Here is a 23,752-nt window from a genome sequence, read left to right on the forward strand (position 1 = left end):
TAGTATATGCTGAACTTGTATTGAGTGGTTTGCATTTGACCAATACATTTGACATGTTGGATCCATTATGGAACTGGTTTGTTTGTTTTGATATTTATTAAATGGGAGATTTCTTTACCCTCAGGCAAGCTTTAATAAACCATAAATAATGTATCACCACAATCCCCTTTTTTGTCTAATACAAAAAGAGCACAACTACCAAAAACTGTATACAAAAGTATATACATGATGTACAGACAATAAGTTCATCAACAATGTCTAGTCCATTTGCATTTGACAAATTCAGAGAAAATACTCCATTATCTATTGTATCTTGGTGAGTCCAAAGTCTTGTACCTAATTTATTTTCTATTCTAATTTGCATTATCACAATTTCTTGTTATGTCTCTCAACTCTACATACTTTATGTTTATTTAGTGAGTTTCCTTTCTAAGTCTAGTAAACAAGGAAAACTATATTTAGTTTTCAACTTCCTCAGAGACCCGAGAAGGAAATATTAACTGAGTAACCAGGAAATGTAAGCAAGTGATTTCCAAAAAAAAAAGTGTGAGAAATGACAAAAACAGCTGCTGCCTGGACAGTCACCTGAGGTTCTTCTGCAACATTGGGGCATCCAACTTTGGCCTACAAGCCTAGCATATCTGACAGACAGTTCTGTGAAGCAGGATTTTCTGGAGGGCTGTCCAGCCTTGTCTTGTGTCAGGTTTTTGTGTATGTGTGTGTGTGTCCTGTTTGTTCAGTTTGGACAGCATACTGTCAGCAGTCGAGGCAAGGGCACTTTCTTGCCCAGTGGCTACTTTTGCCACAAAGAAGTAAACTCCATGTGGAGTTTCTTCAATGCCCATCATCTCTGAAGAAGATCAGTGATGCCAGGAGCAGACATGTCTCATTGTCATAAAAAATACCTGTTATTAAAACATCTTAAGTGCCATATTCATTAGATCTCCCAAGTGTTTGAAGACCTATCTTTCGAAAATATATATTTAACCTTGTTAATGTGGCTACAAGTTCAATTGCAATAGGTGACTAATTTTTTTTTTTTTTTTTTTTTGGTTTTTTTGAGACAGGGTTTCTCTGTGGCTTTGGCTTTGGAGGCTGTCCTGGAACTAGCTCTTGTAGACCAGGCTGGTCTCGAACTCACAGAGATCTGCCTGCCTCTGCCTCTGCCTCTCGAATGCTGGGATTAAAGGCATGCGCCTCCACCACCTGGCTGGTGATTAATTACTAACCTACATTTCCTTATTATATAGTTTGTAATAACTTCCAAGGACTAGAAATTCGCATTACATTGTTATATGAACTGTATAAGTACAATATCTTGAACAATATTAGAAATGTATGTACACTGTTTTAACAAATTTATCTCGAATTTATACCAATATATAGAATTTGTGTACAATATACAAAAGTTCGATCCAGTATAAAATATTTAGAACTAGCAGTAGCTTTTTAAAAATAGATTCAATAATCTACCTTTTTATCTTATATCTATATTCTTCCCTTTTTTCTTTTCACAGTAGAATCAATAATCCACCCTTTTAACCTATCATATCTGTTTCTCCCTTTTTTCTATTCAGAATAGACCCAATAACTTATCCTCTTATCCTATCATATTTGTATACCCCCTTTTTTAACCATTACCAATAACAACTTCTATCCAGTCCCCCCAAACAATGACAAATATTCATACCCTATTGAATGACCAAAAACCAACCACCCCACCTCTTGGGAATTTGGGCATTGTGTTCTTAAAGTTACTTCCTGCTATCTGGGATCAACGGCATCTTTAGGGATTCTGAAAAGAAAAGTTTTGGGTTAATTGTCAAGCTGTATCATTTTTGTCCAGTCTCTGCATAATGGGAAAGTTCAGAGCTTCTTATTATTAAAACCAATTGGAACTTCAGCTACACAGATGAGTTTCACACAAGTGTCCAGCACCGAAAAGCTCCCAACTGTCTTCGTTTATACTTTAAAAACAAGCATGAAAAAAAAACAAGTATTTTTTGCATATTAACAAGTTTTTCCCATCCTCCAATATTAACCTCCAGCAAAAAGAAATATGTTTTTCTCCCAACTTTTACATCAAAACATCTTTACACAAAACAACACATCATTTTGTTAGCGTGGCCAAATACTGAGCCAGGTACATCCTGTCTTTTCAAAACTAAAGGGTGATTGATAGGCACACATTTTCAAGAACAACAATCCCATTCAAAACATTACAGAAATAGGGGTGATCTGTCTCTGATCCTGTCAGCCTTGAATCAGAACAGCTCCTGGGGTCTGGAGTAGCAGCTGGCATCCCCAGACAAGAAACCTGAGAAGCATCAGCTCCCAAAGAATTTTAGGGGAGAAAATTCCATAAGAAATTAGGGTTTCCGCTGGGTGTTGGTGGCACAAGCCTTTAATCCCAGCACTTGGGAGGCAGAGGCAGGCGGATCTCTGTGAGTTTGAGACCAGCCTGGTCTACAAGAACTAGTTCCAGGACAGCCTCCAAAGCCACAGAGAAACCCTGTCTTGAAAAACCAAAAAAGAAAAAAGAACCCCCCCAAAAAAATAGGGGTTCCAGGAATGATCACATCTGCCTCATGCATGGTTGACAAAACGACACTAAAACCATCAATATTATGAGAGAGGAGAGTGCATGCAGGCTGTGAGGTCCCAGCAGTATTCTGCGCTGTTGTGAAGTCCTCTGGTTCTTGTTGAGTGCAACTGTCCCCGTGGGCTTCTGCCTCATCTGAAGACCCATTGGACACGCACTCACATACTGGAGAGATGGTGATGTACCATTTCAGGCAGAAGATCCAGGTTTGACTCCCATCACCTATGTGGTGGCTTACAATTATTCATAACTCTATTTCCAGGGAATCCATCATTATCTTCTGGCCTCCTGGGCACTGAATGCCTGTGGTGTACAGCCATGTGTGGGAATGAAACACCCACATACAATAAAACAGTAGAATTTAGTGGGGATGAGGTGTCTTGTTATCATGGAGGTGGTTTTCTTGGTACTTTTGTTTTTAGTGTGTATGTGTGACTGCTTGCTTGATTGTATGTGCATCATATTTGTGCCTGGTGTAGGGAAGACAGAAAAGGGCATGAAATCCCTGGGGCTGGAGTTACTGGCTCTTGTGAGTCACCAGGTATGGGTGCTGGAAACTGAATTTGTCCTCTAGAAGAGCAATTCCCATTGGGCTATTTCTTTAGCCCTCTGTTGTAGGGTTTCTGAATGCAGTCAGATGTGGTGCTGGAGTAATAGCTTTTGAGTCTCACATCCTGCAAGCGACCAGAAGTCAACTGAGACACTGGATGGTATCCTGACCATAGAAAACCTCAAAGCCTGCCGCCACAGTGACACAACTCCAACTAGGTCATACCCACTCGAACAAAGACACACTTCCTATAGTGCCGCTCCCTGTGAGATTATGGGGGCCAATTACATTCAAACTACCACATTCTACTCCCTGTCCCCCCATAAGCTTGTAACAATATCATAATGCAAATGCATTTCGTCAAGCTTCAAAAGTCCCCATAGTCCTTATTAAAATCCAAAGTTCAAAGTCCCTTCTGAGATTCATGCAATGTCTTAACTGTAATAACCTGTAAAAATCAAAATCATAAAGCAGGTCACATATTTCCAACATGTAATGGCACAGGATATACATTACCATTCCAAAACACATGGAGGGAGCATAGGGACCAAAACAAGACCAAAAACCAGCCAGGAAAACTCCAAACTCCGCAGCTCCATGTCTGATGTCAAAAATGCTCTTTGGGCCAGTCATTGGTGGCATTTGCCTTTAATCCCAGCACTCTGGAGGCAGAGGCAGGCGGATCTCTGTGAGTTCAAGACCAGCCTGGTCCACAGATCGAGTTCCAGGACATCCTCCAAAATAATACAGAGAAATCCTGTCTTGAAAAACAAAAAACAAACAAACAATGCTTTTCAGATTTCCAACTCTGTTCAGGTTTGTGAACTGCAATACACTTCTTTCTCTTAACGCTGGACCCTCTCCTTGCTAACAACCTCCCTTGACAGATATCTCATGGCTCTCGCATCTCTAACATCTTGGGTTCTCCAAGGCAACCCAGGCTTCACAACTCCACGAAATGGCCTCTCTACTAAGCCTCCATTCAAGAACACCCCTGGCCTCATCAGCTTTATTCCTTAACTCCTTTCTTCTATCCTTAACTCTGTATCTAGAGCCATGTGACCGAAGCTGCCATGTTTTTATGCTTGCTGGAGCTAGAACATGCCCCCCCACCCTTTTCAGTTAGTTCCTCGAAAGCCTTCTGTTCTTTAGTGCTTAAGCTTGACTGGATCTCTAGAGCAGGCTGGCCTCGAACTCAGAGATCCACCAGTCTCTGCCTTCCAAGAGTTCGTTAGTGGTATGCCCCACTACATCCAGCTCTAAACTTTTCTTTAGTTCTTTTTGAGTTTGGACACTTACCTTGGTGGGATCTTGCCCTGAGGTCATTCCTCCCTTTGCTCTATTTCTTTTTTTTTTTTTTTTTTTTTTTTTTGGTTTTTCGAGACAGGGTTTCTCTGTGGCTTTTGGGGGCTGTCCTGGAACTCGCTTGGTAGTCCAGGCTGGTCTCGAACTCGCAGAGATCTGCCTGCCTCTGCCTCCCGAGTGCTGGGATTAAAGGCGTGCGCCACCAACGCCCGGCTTTTGCTCTATTTCTTAAGGTGTTCATCTCCTTAAACACAAGATGTAGCTGCATCCCACTTCCTGGTGCTCTGTTTCTCCTCACGCTTTGTAATTTACTCTACTCTGCTTACTCCTTTTCATTGTAAGTCTTCATTGGGGTTACCACTGAAACCACACAACAGTCTATTCTAGGCTGTTTTGAGATTTCCTCTGCCAACAGAATTAATCCCAAACTCTTCACTTTAGCTTTAGGAAGACTTTATGGACAATGGCAAAAAGCAACCACATTCTGCACCAAAATATCACAAGAGCAGTCTCTAGGCCATGCACTAACATTCTTCTCCTCTGGAACCTCTTGATCAACTCCTACTGTCCTCCTGCTCCTCCTAGCATGACCCATTAAGCAGTGTTTAAAGCATCCCACTGCTTTCCTAACCCAAACTCCCAAAGTCCATATTTCTCCAAACAAAAACATGGTCAGGGCTATCACAGCAACACCCCAGTCCTTGGTACCAACTTCTGTCTTAGTTGGGTTTCTATTGCTGTGAAAACACACCATGACCACAGCAACTCTTCTAAGGAAAACATTTCATTGAGGGGGCTTGCTTACGGTTTTGGAGGTTCCGTCCACTATCACCATGATGAGGGGCATGGCGGCGTGCAGGTAGACGTGGTGCTGGAGTAGTACCTGAGAGTCCTACGTCTTGCAGGCAACAGCAAATCAATTGACACACTGAGCAGTGTCCTGAGCATGGGAAACCTCAAAAGCCCACCCCCACAGTGACACACTTCCTCCAACAAGGCCATACCCACTCGAGCAAAGCCACACCTCCTAATAGTGCCACGCCCTTTGAGATTATGGGGACCATTTACATTCAAACTACCACACCTCCCGAAATGAAACTCTAAAACAATGATAGATAAAAGAGGACTAGATGCTCATTAAGTTCCATTTTATTACTTCTAAGGCTATGTGGTGATATTTTATGATCTAACAAATATTATTTCCTTCCGGGTTCTCTGAGTCTTCCTTTTTTACCAGACTCAGTAAAGAAACTCACTAAAGAGATGTAAAATGTAAAAGGTTGAGAGGCATTAAGATAGTTTGATAGTGCAAATTAGAATAGAAAGTGAATTAGGTACAACCTTTAGAACTCACCAAGATAGGATAGATAATGGGGTATTTTCTCTGAATTTGTCAAATGCAAATGGACTAGACATTGTTGATATATTTATTGCCTATATTTATTGTCTAGTTTTTCTTATATTAGTTATAACATCTTTTGTATTAGACAAAAGGGGGAATTGTGATATCTAACAAATAAAGCTTGCCTGAAGATCAGAAAAGCAAAGCAGCCAACCACTAGAGAGTTCTTACCTCTACCAAGGCTGGGTTGATCCTGTTTTCAGCATGACTGCAGACTGAATACACTGCATTCCTGTCTCTACCAGTCTTATATTCCTCTCCAGTGCTGGGATTAAAGGCATGCACCACCACCGCCCAACTTCTATGGCTAACTAGTGGCTGCTGTGATTGTGATTAAAGGTGTGTGCCACCACTGCCTGGCCTCTATGCCTGACTAATGTGGCTAGCTTTGCACTCTGATCTTCAGGCAAGCTTTATTTGTTACACCATAAACAAAATATCACTACAAGGCTACATTCGCTTTACTTGGTAAATGTATTCTAACAAAGGCTTAACATCTAACAGTCATTAAATATTGTGTGTGCACACAAGACTGCAGGTGGGTTCAGTCAAAGCATGAAGGTCAGCGTTTGTACTCACTGGACCCTCCATATCCGGTCCTTAAACATTTTAAATGGTAGCCATACCACTCTTACCTCTTCTGTTTCGAAATGACCTTGTTTTCAGTCTGCTGGCTTAGTCCACTTGTCCTATACAAGAGGATACTTGAATTGACTAATTTAAACAACAGCATGGTTTCTCTCAGTCCTGGTGACCAGGAAGTCCAAGATGAAGTCATGGGTGTCTGATGAGGGCTTTCTTGTTTGTTCATACAACTGACATTGAGAAGCAAGGGAGAGCAGCACCCTCTGTCCAATCCATTTAGAAGGGGCACAATGTCATCCACAAAGGATAAACATTTAGGTCCCATCAACTCTTAAATGCCCTGCCTCAAGATGCTGTCATATTGGCTGTATCTGAATTTTGCAGGATTTTGTTGAAAGCAAGGCCATTCTGATGCACCTGCTGCTACTATTACTGAGGAAAAAAATCTGACAAGTGATCCCCAAACTTGAATTTCCTGTCAACACTAATTTATGACTTAGTCTATTATCAAATAAATCTTACTTGATTAATAACTTTATTTTTTATTTGTGTGGTTAAAATCTTAATTACCTGAGCTTAGATTATTTATTTATTTATTTATTCATGACTTTTTGAGACAGGGTTTCTCTGTGTAACAGCCCTAGATATCCTGGAACTGGAGATACAGACCAGGCTGGCCTCAAACTCACAGAGATCTGCCTGCCCCTTCCTCCCAAGTGCTGGGATTAAAAGGCGTCCCCCACTGTGCCTGGCAATAATACATACATACATACATACATACCTTTTTTTTTGAGACAGGGTTTTTCTGTTGTCCTGGAACTCACTTTGTAGACCAGGCTGGCCTTGAGCTCACAGAGATCTGTTCACCTCTGCCTCCTGAGTGCCATCATCCTTTATATTTTTTAAAGGGCTAATCATTGTAGGATTGCCTGTCCTTTCTATTTCAAAGGCTGAAGTCGGAGAATCAGTCAACCCCAACCAAACTGATGATGAGGATGATGATCAAAACTCATAAGGTCAGTGGTTGCACATGCTTTTAACCCCAGCATTTGAGAGGTAGAGTCAGGTGGATGGCTCTTTGGGAGTTCAAGGTCAGCCTGTTCTACAGGAGTTCCAGGATACCCAGGGCTACACAAAGAAATCTTTCTTTTGGGAGTTGGAGAGATGGCTTAGTGATGAAGAACACTGGCTGCTCTTCCAAAGGACCCAGGTTTAATTCCCAGCACCGACATGGCAGCTCCAACCTCTTCTAGTTCTAGGGATCTGACACTGTCACACAGACATACATGCAGGCAAAACAACAAGGTGTGTGTGTGTGTGTGTGTGTGTGTGTGTGTGTGTGAGAGAGAGAGAGAGAGAGAGAGAGAGAGAGAGAGAGAGAGAGAGAGAGAGAGAGAGAGAGAGACTTCATATGTAGCCCTGCTCCGCAAGAACTAGGTAGTCCAGGCTGCGCTCAGACTCACAGAGATTCACTTGCTTCCTCTGAACCCTGGGATTAAAGATGTGGGGCACCAGGACTGATTATTTCTATCTTCAGAGATCTTTCAAGGTATACTTTGCACCATTGCTGAATGGAAAAGGAATAATTCCCGAATTGAAATTGATTTGAAATCATCTTTTAGGTGAAATTTGACTGAATAATTTTACCTTTATTCCAATAAGAATTAGTTTGCCTTTGATATTACTTTTATGATTTATGAAAAATATTTAAGTTATAACACATAAATTTCACAGGGAAAATATTAACCATTATGTATTACATGAGTGGCCAGCAACTATTGGAGATGAAAAAGTTTTAGCTGGGCAGTGGATCATAACTTTAATCTCATTCGGGAGGATGAGGCAGGCAGATCTCTGTGAGTTTGAGGCTAGCCTGGTCTACAGAGAGACATTTCCTATCTTGAAAAAACATAAGCAAAACAAAAACAAAACAAAAAAAGGTTTGAACTTTCTGGTGTCTTTGGATACTTTAATACAAAAATAGCATATAATAAAATGCATGAAGCTAACTGTTATGCACATGCTTATAAAAGGAATGGAAATTTAAATCTTAAAAAAAATGTCAGACCCCAAATAATTTGCTTTAACACAAACTTTTCTATTAAGTCATAAAAGTGGGTGGTTTCCTGATTCATTTTCGTTTAATAGTTTTAACATTTCTTGCCATTTTGATAAGTTGCACTTGCTTTGAACTACTTGGTTTAATAGACAAGTCAGCTTTTCAGAGTAATCAGAATCAAAATGAAGTATGAGTTTTCACGGACAAAAGAGTACTGTATACAGAAATTGTGACCCAACCCGTTATCAAGGTGCTTTATTGAATGGCATCAGCAGCTGAGCGATTCATATATGCCGAGGTAAAGCGGCTCAGACAAACAGAGGGGAAGGAGGGACATAGTGTAGCTTCCCTGCCCTCTTGAAAGAAAAACAGACTACATGTGATTTGATAGCTGTGGAAGGTGTTAGTATTCAGCACAGGTAAAATATGTATTCCTATACTCCCTGTGCATTCGACGCCGAGAGACTAATGGGTCCGAAAGACTTTCTGAATCCCATTAATATTATGAAGCCTTTATTGTTTTAGCCAGTGTTTCCATTTAAAACAAACCTAGCGAGAAACAGCTTCACCACCGGGGACCTAGGTTCACTGGGCGGGACCAGACCCTCAGAGCCGCTTCCGATCGGTCTGCGCCTGCGCAAACGCGGCCGTCCCTCGCACGACGCCTGCGCACCGCGGCTAGAGCGCATGTGTCACTGGTGAGTGGCGGGCGCCGAGTGGGGCGACACAGACCTAAAGGCTTTAGGTGGGTTTGGGCAATTTCTTGTGGGTTCCGTGGTGGCGGCGGCGTGCGTTCAGTGGTGACTTCGGCGGGACTTGCGGTCCACGGGGCGGGGCTTGCGGTCCACGGGGCGGGGCTTGCCTGCACGGGGTGGGGCTTGCGGTCCATGCTGACCCTTTGAGACTTTCCTAGTGGGGGCCTCGGCTCTGCATGGCCTTGGGCATCTTGACCGGAAACGGGCCCTAGCCTCCCGCAGGTGGTCAGGTCGGAACGATGCTCCAACCGGAAGCGGGGAGACTGCCGGGGAAGGGGGAGGGGGCACGTGCTGGACACAGGCCTTGGCTTCCCGGGCGGCACCCTAACTCACCGTGTTGCGTGTTCATGGCCTGCTTTCTCGGTGGAAGCTTTATCTCAGGTTGTGGTGGGGTTTATTTCTGAGGCGGTCTCTCTGTGTAGCCCAGGCTAACCCCGAATTCATTGATACCCTTGCTTCCTGTTATCACACTTGCATCACCACACCCAACAATCTTCTTTCAAAAATTAAATGCTTACCGGGCTAAGCAGAACTCACAAAATGGGAGGGAAGGACTTGTCTCAGGCTAAGAGCCTTGCCTGAAAGTACAAGCCGAAGATTCTCATAGCCAGGTGGTGGTGGGGGGAGGGCGCGCCTTTAATCTCAGAGGCAGGCAGAGCAGAGTTGGGGTCAGCCTGTCCAACAGAGCGAGTCCCAGGACAGCCAGGCCTGTGTAGAGAGACCCTGTCTCAACACGCACACGCACACAGAATTATAAAGCAAAACCATCTGTGATTCTAGCTCCAGAGGATCCCGTGGCCTCCACAGGTACATACTCAGACCCCAACACATAGAATTTTTAATTTGTTTAAAATAAAAGTTACTTAGAGAATATCTACCAGACATGTCCAACCCAGTTGAAAAAAATCTCATTTATAGTTATCCTGTGTACATGTGTCTGTGGCCAAAGGTTGATCCACCCAGACAAGCCAGTTTCTTCATTTCACAAACTGGTTATAGGTACACTTACCCTGCAGTGTACTGACAACTCTGTGATGAATCCTCGGATAATTCTCTTTGTGATGGGTTACACTGTCTTGACCTAAATTTATTTATTTATTGGCTTTTTGAGATAGAGTTTCTTTGTAGCCTTGGCTGACCCAGAACTCACTCTGCAGACCAGGCTGGTCTTGAACTCAGAATTCCATTTGCCTCTGCCTCCCAAGTGCCAGGATTCTAGGCATGTGCCACCACCGCCCAGCTTGACCTAAATTTCTTGCAAAAGATAGTCTATAGAAACATACAATATTGTTAGTGGTTTTCGGAGGTAGATTTGATACCTGGGGACAGAAGATATTTATACAAATAAGTAATCCAACTCCTGTAATTCCAGCACTTGGGAGGCAGAGGCAGGCAGATCTCAGAGTGAGTTCCAGGCCAGCCAGGGCTACCCAGAGAAACCTTGTCTCAGAAAACCAAAAGACAAGAGAAATCCCTGCCTCCTTTGCCCTTGGTAGTCATCTTCCTGTAACCTTGTTACCCTCCTTTCCGGTCAAGCCTGCTGCCTTGCTGTTTTCCTCAACAGACTCTTCCATGCATCCCGTGATGCCGAGCCACAGTTCTGTAATAGAACAGTTCCCACATTGCCATTCCTGTGTCCCTGAAGTTCCTCAACCTAAGGACAGTTCAGGCTGGTTCTGTCTTTGAAGTGGAGGGCTGTCTCTGATCTATAGAAAGTTCAGCCCCATAGCTGGCTGTTATCTATGGGTTACCAGCAATGCCCTGGATTATGACAACCAAAAATGTTTGCAGATGTTTCTCCTAGGAGAAGAGTGATTTCCTGGCTTTTCCCATTAGAATACTGATCTAGAATACGAGCCAGGAATGGCTCCAGGTCAGCTTAATGATAACAGCACTTCCCAGGCCTGAAAGTCTCTTAAACAGAACTTCACAAATCCACTTAGATATTATAAAAACAATATAAAACAGCCATGTGGGGTAGCCCATACTTGTAATCTCAGGAATCTGAAGCAGCAGGGTCATGAGTTTAAGGCTAGCCTAAGCTACATAGTGAGTTCCAGGACAGTCTGGGCTGCATAATGAGGCCAAGTCTTCTGTTTTCCTCCACCCCCCCCCACAAAAAGGTAATGACAGAAACTCCTGTCTTCCACCACTACCTTAGTAAATAGATAAACGCCCAGACACGTACAAAAATAAATAAAATGTATGCTTACTATCAGCAAATGTTTGATTTGATTATTCTATATGCCTGTGTATCAGGGGTGACCAAAAGTTTCTTATGAGAAAGGATCATGAGTTTAAGGAGATTTTTTTTTTTTTATGAGACAGGGTTTCTCTGTATTGTTTTGGAGGCTGTCGGTCCAGCCTGGCCTCGAACTCACAGAGATTTAAGGAGATTTTTATATCTTGCTGTAAGACCCTTGACAAGCTGTACTTCCTAAGGTAGTGGTGGAGTGGAGTGGAGTTTGCTGTCTCATTTGTAGTGAACTGCTGTGGAGGGTGCGTGAGCGCGCTGGTGGCAACAGGTTCCTGTGTGCTGACTTTTCAATTACCTTTTGGTTGCTGCATGGTTAGTAGCCTTTTACTGATGCCAACACACACACACACACACACACACACACATTTAGTTTTGAAACCGCATATATGAGGGCATATCCTTCAGTTCAGGAAGTTAAAGAACATGTAGGCTATGTATACATAAGTTTGTCAAGGCTTGGGGCACTAGGTCACAAAGTGCAGTTCCCTCCACGGGCACCAGGCATTCACGTGGCGCACAGACACACACAGGGGCAAATGCACAACACAGACAAAGGGTGGATTTAGTAAGTGTAGATGTGAACACTTCTGTCTGTAGAGATGAAAACTGCAGTGTCAAGATGAGGGTTACTGAGGTGTCTCAGTGGTAAAGTTTCTCGTGGACAAGCCTGTTGCCATGAGCTTGATACCCAGAGCCCACAAGCTTTTCTGTTTTTTTTTTTTTGTCAGATTTGCTGAAAAACTAGAGACCCCCCCCCAGATACAAGAACCTTAGTAAACCAAAGTACTAGAAACATGTAGAACGTGCAACAAGGCAGAAATGAATAGAAAAGTCTTAAAGACACTGGGAAAGAAAGACAAAAGAGAGCTTTGATTAGCGCTCGCGTGTGTAGGCACACAGGCGTGGCACAGTGCTCATGGCGCTCAGTCTCTGTAACCTGGCTGGCCTGGAACTGGCTCTGTACACCAAGCCAAAGTCAGAGCTCCGCCTGCCTCTGCCTCCCAAGTGCTGGGATTAAAGGTGTGCGCCCCAACGCCCGGCTGTCCCACCTTGTTTCAGGGTTCCTCTCATTTTTGCTGTGTCCATCTCCTGTCTCTCTCCTGGGGCTGGGCTATCACATGCAAGCCACCTCATCTGTTTGTTTGTTTTAGATTTTATTTATTTGAATTTTATGTGTACGAGTATTTGCCTTAATGTGTGTCCATGCACATGTGTGCCTGGTGCCAGTAAAGGCCGGAAGTGGGCATCAGATCCCCTGGGACTGGAGTCATTGACCTGTGAGCTGCCATGTGGTTGCTGAAGACAGAATCAGGTCCTCTGGAAGAGCAGCCAGTGCTTGACTGCTGAGCCATGTCTCTACAGGGATTCCAAAGATCGGCCATGGGTTATCAGGGTGGCATAGCCAGTGATTTCACCTGCTAAGCCATCCCACCAGCCCTACAAAGTTTTAAATATGTGTACTTTCTGTATACAATTCACCTCCACAGGCAGGGGTGGCACACACCATTAATCCCAGCACATGGGAGGCAGAGGCAGGTGAATCTCTGAGGCCATCCTGGTCTGCAGAGCGAGTTCCAGGACAGCCAGAGCTACAGAGAAACCCTGTCTCAGTGGGGGAAGAAATTCACTTCCGTTTGGGTTCTTGTTTTGAGTTTAATTTTTCTCGTTATTTGGTGGGCAGAGGAAACAAGACCATGCAACATATATTCTTGCTCTGCAGGTTGTAGACAGTTTGTGAAATGAGCGATTCAGAAGATGATGATATACCTCAGCTTTCTTCGCACGCCTTAGCAGCCCTCCAGGAATTTTATGCTGAGCAGAAGCAGCTCGCCATCCCAGGAAGGGATGGTAAATACAACGCTGGGGTAATAGAGGAGAACTGGGTAAGCCCAGGCGGGGAACAGCGGGTGGCTCTTACCATTGCCTCGTCATTGTTTTGTCTGTCCTCGCCTCTACCAGCTGTCATTCAGAAACTGAGGATGCTGTAGGGAGCAAGAGCAGGAATCCGACAGCAGACAGACGTCCTGGGACAGTCTGTGCACGTTCTCCTGGCTCTGACTGGCAGGCTGGCTGGTGATTGGAGAAAGGGTTTTACAGGTAGTGGGATAATGTTGTCATGTCCATACATGGCTTGTGCTTTGTCCTTGAGTGGAGGCACACCCTATTGGTTTTCCTAGAACCCAACAGTCCTGATGGAAAAAAAAATATTGTTTCAGTAAAAGGGGTAGCTGAATCTAACATAATGAAAAACATCAATGAAAGACTTTTTAAGAATAGGTTAATTTCTAGTTTTATAATTTTTTGTTTTTTTAAAAGATTTATTTATTTACTATGCATACATCCTTCCTCCTGCATGTATCCCTGCATGCCAGAAGAAGGCACCAGATCCCAATATAGATGGTTGTGAGCCACAATGTGGGTGCTGCAAATACTAGTGTTGAAAATGGAGGGCTTGCCTAGCACATACAAGACACTGAATTCAATTTCAGGTGTCCGAAGGAAGAAGGAAAACATTTGGCTAGGCATGGCCGCTCATACTGTGAGGCCAGCTTTCAGAGGGGCTGAGACAGCAGAACAGCTGTGAGCTTGACATCAGTCTGGGCTACATAAGTTCCAGTCCAGGCTGAGCAAGTGCAAGCCCCTATCTCCAAATAATGACAAATCACACAAAACAGCAGTAGGTGCTAGAGAGTTGGCTCAGCAATTAAGAGTGTTTGCATTTCCGAGTTCAGTTCCCAGCATCCACAGGCAGCTCACAGCTGCTTGTAACTCCAGCTCCAGGGATCGAACGCCCTCTTGTGGCCTCTGAGGGTGTGTGCGTGTGCTCAAGTAAACACACATAAAAATCAAACATAATGTAAGTAGATAAGCTACGAGGGTTTGGGCAATAGTTAATAAATAAAGCAGATTCTAAGGCCACAGTGATGGCTGCTGTGGTAGGCATTGTGATGACAAAATGCAAGGGCCTCGGTGTAGACACTGGGTTAGCAGTAGAGCCAGAAAAAGCATCCAGAGGCCAGGGAGACAGCCAGTGGGTAAAGATGTTTGCCAGAAAAAAATGTCCAGGGTGACAGTAGGTGTTGGGTTCTGTGTTGCCCTCGACTCAGCAAACCTCAGTCCTCACACAGAGCTAAACCTCAGCACAGAGCTAAAGTCTACATGGATTGAAGTGTTAAACATAAAAATACTAAGAAGATGCAGTGTTTATGATTTAGGGTAAGGAAACAGATGATGGATAAAACTGATGACATAGGACTAGCTTGTAAAGGCAGGAGACAAGATAAGGAGTGAGACCTGTGAATTAATGTCCCCGTGTACTCAAGAGCAAGAATGCCCAGCTCTGGAAACCACAGAATCATTCACTTATTTCTGTGTGTGTGAGTGTTTGCTTGCATGTGTGTCAGAAGGAGGTCAGAAGAAGGTACTGGATCCCCTGGAACTGGAGTTGTAGCTGTGTGAGCCACCATGAGGGCGCTGGGAACTAAACCCAGGGCCTCTGTAGGAACAACAGGTGTTCTTGCCACTGAGCTCTGTCTCCGCCCAGCAGACATTTTCAGGAGGAAGCCTACCTCTCCCCTTTGCTATCATGGCCTCACTGATAGTTCTCCCACTGCCTGACAACTAGTCTTTTTTTTTTTTTTTTTCCGAGACAGGTTTTCTCCTTATTGTTTTGGAGGCTGTCCTGGAACTAGCTCTTATAGACCAGGCTAGCCTCGAGCTCACAGAGATCCACCTGCCTCTGCCTCCTGAGTGCTGGGATTAAAGGCGTGAGCCACCACCAACGCCCGGCTCTAGACTCCTTTCAGTTCCCTCTTGTTGCCTCTCTGGGTATTCCATTGTATGGGTCACCTAACAAGTGGGGTTTTGAGTCTGATTTTTTTCCTGCTCAGTGTTTCCAAGGCTCATCTACACCATAGCATTTGTCAGTACCTAGGTCCCTCTGGATGGACCATAGTCCACTGTGTGGGTATAGACTATTTTTGTGGGTGCCTGCTTTTGACCTGGGAGGCTCTTGGCTTGTTTGTATTCTTGAGAGATTGTCATTACTTGAAAAAAATAATCTTCTAGGACCTAGGGCCCCACACGTGCCAGGCGAGCGCTAACCTACATCCCCAGCCTTGGGCAGATTTTCAAGCAGAGACTGTGTGCGTTACAGCTGGAACTTCCTAGGAGGAGAGGTGGAGAAATGGGCTGACCACAGAGGCAAACCAAACTGCCTTTTTCACATTAGCATTATCCTTCCTTTACAAATATGAACATGTAAGTAGGAGCCACCAGAAATTTAAAGAAAGTCACCCATCAGTATGAAACAAAACATCAAAACTAAAAGCAAGCATAACTGTGAGGAACAAGCAAGTAACCTGGGAAACATGAGGTGAAGACAAAGGAAGCCATGGACACCACTGAGTGGCCGCAGGTGTCTTCTGTGTCCTCTGCTTCTGTTTAGTGATGGTTGACTCTAGAAGCCTGATCGGGTTCCTGTGGGGTAAGTTCTGCCATCAAGAGAGCGAGCATTGGCTGGTTGTTGGCGCTAGCACTGTGACATGAACAGCCCCTGATAGCAACCCAGTGTGTTGATTCCGATGAGACACTGGGGGATTGTACTGATTTTAAATAACTTGCAAGAAAAGTGATGACAAGTTAAATATATGTATACTGGTTTAGGAGGGATAGGTTGAGAGACACGTGTATGAGTTCTGAGACGGTCATCCTGTCCCCATTACAGCAGCTGAGCCAGTTTTGGTATAGTCAGGACACCGCTTTGCAACTCGCACAGGAAGCTGTCGCTGCTGCTGGAGAAGGTGGCAGGTGAGCTTCAGACCTTGTTTCTTTTTCCTTTCTCGTTTAAATTAGTTTGAGGGACACACGGAAACACAATCATGACACATACGAGACACAGATGAATGTATAAATGAGTATTTTGAATGTCCTTCCTAAATGAGATGGTTTCTTGTAAGTCTGAATTATAATATATGAATATTGTCACATGGTTTGCAGCTCATAGCTCACTAAGAACTCCATTACTAAGTCTAGTGAACACTGGGAAATCTATCTCTTCAGTGTAGACACACACACACACACACACACACACACACACACACACACACACACATCCATCTTTCTCTCTGAGACAGGGCCTCATACAGCCCGGGCTAACATCAAACTTTTTATGTAGTTGAGGCTGGTCTTGAACTCCTGATCCTTCTGCCTCCATCTCCCAAGTGCTGAGATTTCACATGTGAGCTACCACAACAACCTTCACAATAACATTTCTCATTTCCACTTTTTCTCTTTTTCTTTTGCAGAGCTAGGGATCAAATGCCGGCTGTTGTACTTGCTGGGCAAGCACTTTATAGCAAGCTAGCTACATCCTTAGCTTCTTAGGGGAAAGTATTTTCCGAGGGCCACCCTCTAGCTTTGTGCCAGCTCTTACTGAGGGATCTCCTGGCCAGTGTGCTGGGGTCTTTCAGCCACTTCTGTTCTAGGCTACCTATTTCTGTGCTCCAACCCTAATTTACAGCCTCATCTAAGCAGATTACACCCATGGCTTCCACAGAAGAGGTCTACAGGAGGGACTTGCCAGAAAATTGGTTTGATTTCTCTGAACTTAATAGTTTTGCTGAGTGTCTAATTTTGGCTTTGAAAATGTTGCTCCATTATTACTGTTAAGAAACCCAATATTTGGGCTGGAGAGATGGTTCAGTCGTTAAAGGCTAGGCTCACAACCAAAAATATGAGAAACCTAATGTTAAAAAAGAAAAAAGGAATGTGACATTATATTGACCATTTGTAGAAAATCTGCTTTCTCCATCCCTACCCACTGCATGTTTAGGACTCTCTTAATGCCGGTATTTAGTGTCTTGATGTGCAATTTCCTCTATCACCCTGGACCCTGGGGAGGCCTTTCATTATTATGGCTCATGTTTGACTTGGGAGGTTATCAGGTTATCGTAAATAATTTCTTCGATTTCCCCATCATGCTGTGTGTGTGTCTTTGTTTTTGGTTTCTTTTCCAGGTACTTCTGTTATTTGAGAATGGGACCTGATCCTCTCATCCCCCCCCCGTGCGCGCAAACCATTTGTCTCTACCCAGATTTTCTGGAAGAATCCTCAGCTTGTATCTGCTGTTGAGTTCTGTGATGGATGCTTGAGAGAAGTGACTTAGATTCTGTTTTGGATTATAGTTTCAGACATTTCAGTTCCTGGTGTGCTGGCTTCCTTTCAGGACTCTGGTACCTCTCAGCAAACACACAGGGGCCTATCCACCCCCAGTGACCTGCTTCCTCCAGCCATATACACCAGCCCACTAAGTATCCATTCTACCCTCAGAGTGACACTCCAGCGGAGTACTAGGCCTTGAGTACATGAGGAATGTCTCCTTCCTGCACACCCTCTGTTGAGGCTACAGTGATTGTCCCTTGTAGTTGGTATTAGATATCTATTAGAGACCAGATGTTCTCCTGGAGCCCTGCCTTTGCTTCACACCTAAGGGTGGACCTCGTCTTTTTATTCTGTCTGGTGTGTGCTGGGGACTAATTCAGAGTCCACTGGCAAGCTGCACCCTAGCCCTCTTTTTGCTTCGGTTTCTTAGTGAGGGATCAGGATGAGCTGTTTTCCAGGAAGCCTCTGGGGCTTTACCCTTGGGCTGGTTGGAGGTCCAGACAAGATTCTCCTCATTCCTGCCTGGAGGTTACATAGCCCTCGGTGACTGGAGGGAGTGTCAACATCCAGTTAGTTTACTGTGACCTAACTTCACATCTTCTGCCTGCTACCCATGGTGCTGGGACTGGAATCCAGGGCCTTGCTCTTCCACTAACTACATCCCGGGTGTAAGGATTCAGGCATCGTGCTGGCCTGCCCGTCACCTGGCAGAATTCACTCAGGCAGTTCCCTGGTCAGCCCAGGTGCAAAGGACCCCATGTATGCTTTCTTTCTGTTCTCTCTTTGCCGCTCATTTTCCTTCTTTCCCTCTGCGCCCCTGGGGCAGACAGAACTTTTCCCGTCTCCCTCTTCTCGTCTGTCCTCTCTCTGTCTCTGTGTCTCTTTACCTCTTTTCTCTTTCCTTACCCCCTTCCCTTTCTAGTAAAACTTCTCATGTAAGCTGTCTGCCTGGCGTGTCCCCGTCCCCTCGGTCACCCTCGCCTGCCATGGAGTACGCCGAGGTCCTCCACGTGCTTTATGAAAGCACCCGGCCCCCTTATGACTTCCACAGTGTACCTTCTGCCATCTGTCAGCCATGTTCCTCCCAAACATCCCCCAAGCCACGAAACAGTCCTCCAGTTTTCTCCAGTTACCTTAGCACATGGGAACATGACAGAGACTCCTGGGAATAAACTGTTTCTTAAATAGATCTTTCAACAACTTCTGTTTTTAGCCCCATCTTCATCCTGGTGTCTTGAGTTTCCCGGGTCTGCATTACCCGGAGCCCCTGGGGATGCTGTGCTGTAAGCCAGGGACTGCTCAGCTCTCCTGGCTGCTAATGCCAGGGTTAGCTGCTTGGGTCAACTGAGCCAATCACCCACCTGTTTACCCGTCTGCTTCCTAAGTGTACTTTCTGCCTGTTTTCCTTTGCTCACAGAAATTTACTCCTGAACAACAAAACAAAGTGAAGTTTTACTTGTTTGCTAAATGGGCTTTGATGAGTGAATACATGTGATTCATGTGAGTGTGCCCCATGTGACTTCCTCAGCTGGAAGTCTTGTTTTCCTGTCTTTGGATTTTACGTTGCTGTTCATTGGTTTCTCTTAGCTGTCAAGCACTGATAAATACTTGAGAAATGGCTCCTGTGGGTCATGCATTTGGAGGTTTTGGTTATGGTGAGTTGAGCTGTAGGAAGCAGCACACACAGCCAGGAAACTAAGCAAGGAAGCACAGTCCCTGTGACCCAGCTTCCTCTCACAGCCCCCTTCTAATGACCAGAGAGTGAGCGAGGCTTTCCATGTGTATCTCAGCTGGGCCGTGGTGGCTCATGCATTTAATCCCAGCACTTGGGCAGATCTCTGAGTTCGAGGCCAGCCTGGTCTACAAAGCAAGTCCAGGAAAACCCTGTCTTGAAAAACAAAACAACAAACAAACAAAATATACAAATCTCTATAGGACATTTGAAGTTGAAGCTATAACATTTGGTGATAACACTTCTTTTTGATGTTAGATTTTCCCACTAATTAATAATGTCTACCATTAAATATTAATTAGAAGCAACCTCTCTCTCTCTCTCTCTCTCTCTCTCTCTCTCTCTCTCTGTGTGTGTGTGTGTGTGTTTGTGGGAGTATACCATACGTTTTCTTTCCCTTCACTAGCAACTGTCAGCTGCCAGGAGCTCCTTAGCTCGGACTTTGTGCTCCCCTCCCCTCCCCTCCCCTCCTCTCCTCTCCCCGGAGCTCACTCTGGCCTGAGCTGGCACAGGTCTTTTGTTGTTGTTTTGTTTCTGTTTGCTTTGTTGTTGTTTTGTTTTATTTTTTGTATTTTCGAGACTGGGTTTCTCTGTGTAACAGCCCTGAATGTCCTGGAACTCCCTCTGTAGACCAGGTTGGCCTGGAACTCACAGAGATCCGCCTGCCTCTGCCTCCCGAGTGCTGGGATTAAAGGCGTGCACCACCACCTTGCTTGTTTCTGTTTTGGGACAGCATCTCACCATGTAGCTCTAACTGCCTTGAAACTGGATATGTAGACTAGGCTGGCTTTGAACTTGCAGAGCTATCTATGAGTCACCACACCCAGCTTTTTGCACAGGTCTTGAGCATACTGTCCAACTGCTGTGAATCTGTGTGTGCAACTGTTCTTTGTTCAGAAAATAAGAAACAAGCTCCAAGGCAAAAGGTTAATTTAAGTTAAAAGAGCTAGCCAGAAATGAGCCTGAGTTAGGCCAAGCATCCAGAACTGTAACAAGTCTCTGTCATGATCTGGGAGCTGGTTGGTGGCCCAGAAGAAAACGCCTGGTGCACGTCACAGTGAACTGACAGAGCCGCCTGCAGACCAAACAGTGCAGTCGTCACAGAGCCTCACGCACTGGAGACTACATGCTTAAAGTGGGAAGCCCGAGAGGACATACTGGAGCCTTAAGTGTGGTGTCTTCAAAAGAGACTTCCAACCTGAGGAAGGCTCGACCTATCACACCAACTGCCGCTGAGGAAATAAGCATATTACGTGGCAGTTGTTTTAAAAAGGGGTCAGATGTAAAAGTTGCAAATATACAGCAAATAAGTCATAGACTTCCCGTGGATGCAGTGTATTATGTAGTGGTATCACTCTGACACAACTGAATGAATGTGTGAGTCTCCAGTGTGTGCAGTCACACTTAACACATCCAGTAAGGGGCAAGGAATCTTACGTTTTAAGTGGAACCGAACTAAATACAAGTTATGCACTTGCTTCCAGAATTGCATGTGTGAGTGCGCCCAGCGTGTATCAGAAGCTCCGGGAGCTGCACAGGGAGGACATCACTGCATACATCTTTGAGTACGACAGAAGATTCGCCGTATATGGGGAGGAATTTGTCTTCTATGATTACAACAATCCACTGGACTTACCTGGAAGAATCCCTGAGCACAGTTTTGACATCGTGGTTGTGGATCCTCCTTATCTGTCTGAGGAATGTCTCAGGAAGACATCTGAAACGGTCCGGTTCCTGACTCGGGGCAAGATTCTGCTGTGCACAGGTGGGTGCTGCCCTTCACATCCTGTCAGGGCCCTGTCAGGGTGCTGGCTTCAAGAGTTGGCAGAGATCTCAAAACTGGATCCTGAATCTGCCATTTACTGCATGGCCTTAACGGAGTCAGGTGACCTCCCTTGCCCCAGAGGGCCATTGTGAATTGAGTGATGCGGCACACATGATGCGTTTAACACGGTCTGACTCACGCGTGTGGATACATGTTGGCTATTCTTTTTAGTAACCACCACCATTATGGCCACATACATGTACTACACACATAGCACATCTATGCACCACATAACACACACACACACAGTAACAAGAAGTAGAAAGAGCAGGCACTTCGCAAACATGTTAGAGGAAGTAAAAGGGAATATAAAGACTATATCTGGGGCTGGAGAGATAGTTCAGCAGTTGAGAGCACTGGCTGCTCTGTCAGAGGATCCAGGTTCGGTTCCCAGCACCCACACGGCAGCTCACACCTGTCTGTAACTCCAGTTCCAGGGCTTCTGATGCCTTCACACAGACATACATGCAGGCAAATCACCAATGCACAGAAAATAAAATAAACACTACCTCCTGTGTTCTTTGGGGTTGTCCCCCAGTTGTCTGGGGATCTTCATGTAGAGCCCAGCTGTGGGAATGCCTTTGATCTCAGATACCTGGTGTGGTCTTCACAGGAGCCGTCATGGAAGAGCAGGCCGCTCAGCTCCTGGGTGTGAAGGTGTGCAAGTTTATTCCAGAGCACTCCCGAAACTTGGCCAACGAGTTCCGCTGTTACGTGAACTATGATTCTGGTCTGGACTGTGAAACCTAAATTCACATGGCAACATCTAACAATAAAGGACACCAAGGAAATGTTTCCCAGTTTATTCTTTTTCTGTTGAAATGTGACCTCCCCCTCACTCTGCCTTGGACTGGGACTCTCCTGGCTTAATTTTTTTCAAAATAAAACTTATCATTGCTATTTCTATAATGAGGTTGGGATTTTTGTTGTTGTTTTTGTCTTCGAGACAGGGTTTCTCTGTGTAACAGCCCTGTCCGTCCTGGAACTCCCTCTGTAGACCAGGCTGGCCTCGAACTCACAGAGATTCGCCTGCCTCTGCCTCCTGAGTGCTGGGATTAAAGGTGTGCGCCACCACCAGGCTTGAAGTTGGGATTCTTACAGGAACCCACGCTCATTGACTTAGAGTAGACAGAAGTGTTAGAAGCTGTCTAATTGGTCAACATCTGGGAAAAGAGAACAGGCCTCCTGAATGGCCCATGACCTTGGCCTCTGCTGGAAGTTTCCATGAAATGGGCAGCTTTTGCCTGCCGAGTGGACTGGGAATGAATACTCTGGCAGTTGCTTGGAGACCTGACTACTTCCATGGGCAGGGTTGATGGTCCAAGCCACCGGTGTGCCAGCTCTTCCCGGGCTCAGCCTCCCTTCGGCTCGGAGAGCCTGGTGGAATGTAGCACTGCTGTTCCACATGTGGCTCAGTTCAGCACCTCACCCCACACTGCCATAGGGATGGCGGTGCCAGGCCAAAGTCCATAACCAAGCAACAGAGCTGGGGGGTGTGCAGTATCCTTGCTGTTAAAAGCTATTTACATCCATCCATACCGCAGAAGTCTACAGAGCAATCAAGGGACACCTTCCAGATAGAAGGTGGCACCTGCCTGCAATCCCAGCCCTGGGATCGGGCCAGCCTGAGTCACTGTCTCCAAACCACGGATATGTAGAATTTGGTAGAGATCTTGAGGGACATCATGCGAGTGGAAAAGGCAGCTCCAAAGCCCACATTCCCTATGTTTCCAGTCACAGTATTTGAGAATGGAGAACAGCGTAGCGATGACAGGGATCAGGACGGGACATGACAAAGAAGGCTGAGTGGCCACAAAGGGATGTCTCCTGTGGTACTGGGACCCTGTGGCCTTTTCTGTGGTAGCAGCTCCACGTTAACGTGATCCACTTGTGATCACATTACAGAGTGCACGTGAATCTGGCTGACTCCAGATGGCATCCAAGAACAGTCATTGCCATTCTCCTGGCTGTGACGTCACAGTACAGTTACTCTACGCTCTGCCCTCGGTGCTAGGTCTCAGGCCCGCCATACGTCTAGGAATGAGCTCTAGCTGGACTCTAGAAGGATTTCTGAGATAAAAGCCATGTTTCTCGGGAACTTGGTGAAACTGGCTTTCCATCCCCAAAAGGAGTCCCTTGCCCCGTCTACTTCCTTGTACTCCGCAGGATCTGTCCACCCGCGCTCCCTCACTACCTCACGCTCACAATGCACTCTATTCTCTGCTCGCGTACTCTCTCTGCTGTCTCTTGCGACCTCCACTGTTCCCTCCCACTTTCCTGTGAGTCTCATTGCCTGAAGCTGCAGCAGAGAACGCTAGCCCTGCCCGTCTGCGCTCTTGCTCTTCCCTGCCTTGCTATGTGACTTTTGCTATCCCCACTGTTCTCTCCCGCTCTCCTGCTTCCCTAGGCGGCCTTTTAGATGTCTCTCTCACCCCCAGTAAAAACATTTCCCCCAATGGAGCAGGCATGTTGGTAGTTTGTGTACCACACCCCCCACGGAAGACAAGTCAAGAGTGAG

General features: G+C 45.4%; 1 protein-coding gene across 2 annotated transcripts; it reads left to right on the forward strand.

Annotated features, from left to right (window-relative positions):
- The first annotated feature begins 9,122 nt into the window (after window positions 1-9,122).
- On the forward strand, window positions 9,123-22,143 carry Eef1akmt1 (EEF1A lysine methyltransferase 1). Of its 2 annotated transcripts, none has more exons than XM_040740647.1 (5): window positions 9,123-9,201; window positions 13,236-13,398; window positions 16,242-16,324; window positions 20,894-21,174; window positions 21,848-22,143. In XM_040740647.1, the coding sequence occupies exons 2-5, from the start codon at window positions 13,255-13,257 to the stop codon at window positions 21,982-21,984; spliced, it is 645 nt and encodes a 214-aa protein (XP_040596581.1). In that variant the 5' UTR covers window positions 9,123-9,201; window positions 13,236-13,254; the 3' UTR covers window positions 21,985-22,143. The 2 variants fall into 2 exon arrangements, with proteins under 2 accessions (XP_040596581.1, XP_040596580.1); XM_040740646.1 differs by having other exon boundaries at window positions 9,153-9,248.
- Window positions 22,144-23,752: the final 1,609 nt, after the last annotated feature.

The sequence above is a fragment of the Mesocricetus auratus genome, unplaced genomic scaffold, assembly GCF_017639785.1.
Source record: "Mesocricetus auratus isolate SY011 unplaced genomic scaffold, BCM_Maur_2.0 Super-Scaffold_100707, whole genome shotgun sequence".
NCBI lineage: Eukaryota > Metazoa > Chordata > Mammalia > Rodentia > Cricetidae > Mesocricetus > Mesocricetus auratus.

What these genes read in the sequence shown, in the direction of transcription:
- Eef1akmt1 (XM_040740647.1), top strand. Translation starts at nt 13,255, where the DNA reads ATGAGCGATTCAGAAGATGATGATATACCTCAGCTTTCTTCGCACGCC. An exon ending in GCTGCTGGAGAAGGTGGCAG is followed by an intron (nt 16,325 to 20,893) that starts GTGAGCTTCAGA and finishes ACTTGCTTCCAG; the next exon opens with AATTGCATGTGTGAGTGCGC. An exon ending in CAAGATTCTGCTGTGCACAG is followed by an intron (nt 21,175 to 21,847) that starts GTGGGTGCTGCC and finishes TGGTCTTCACAG; the next exon opens with GAGCCGTCATGGAAGAGCAG.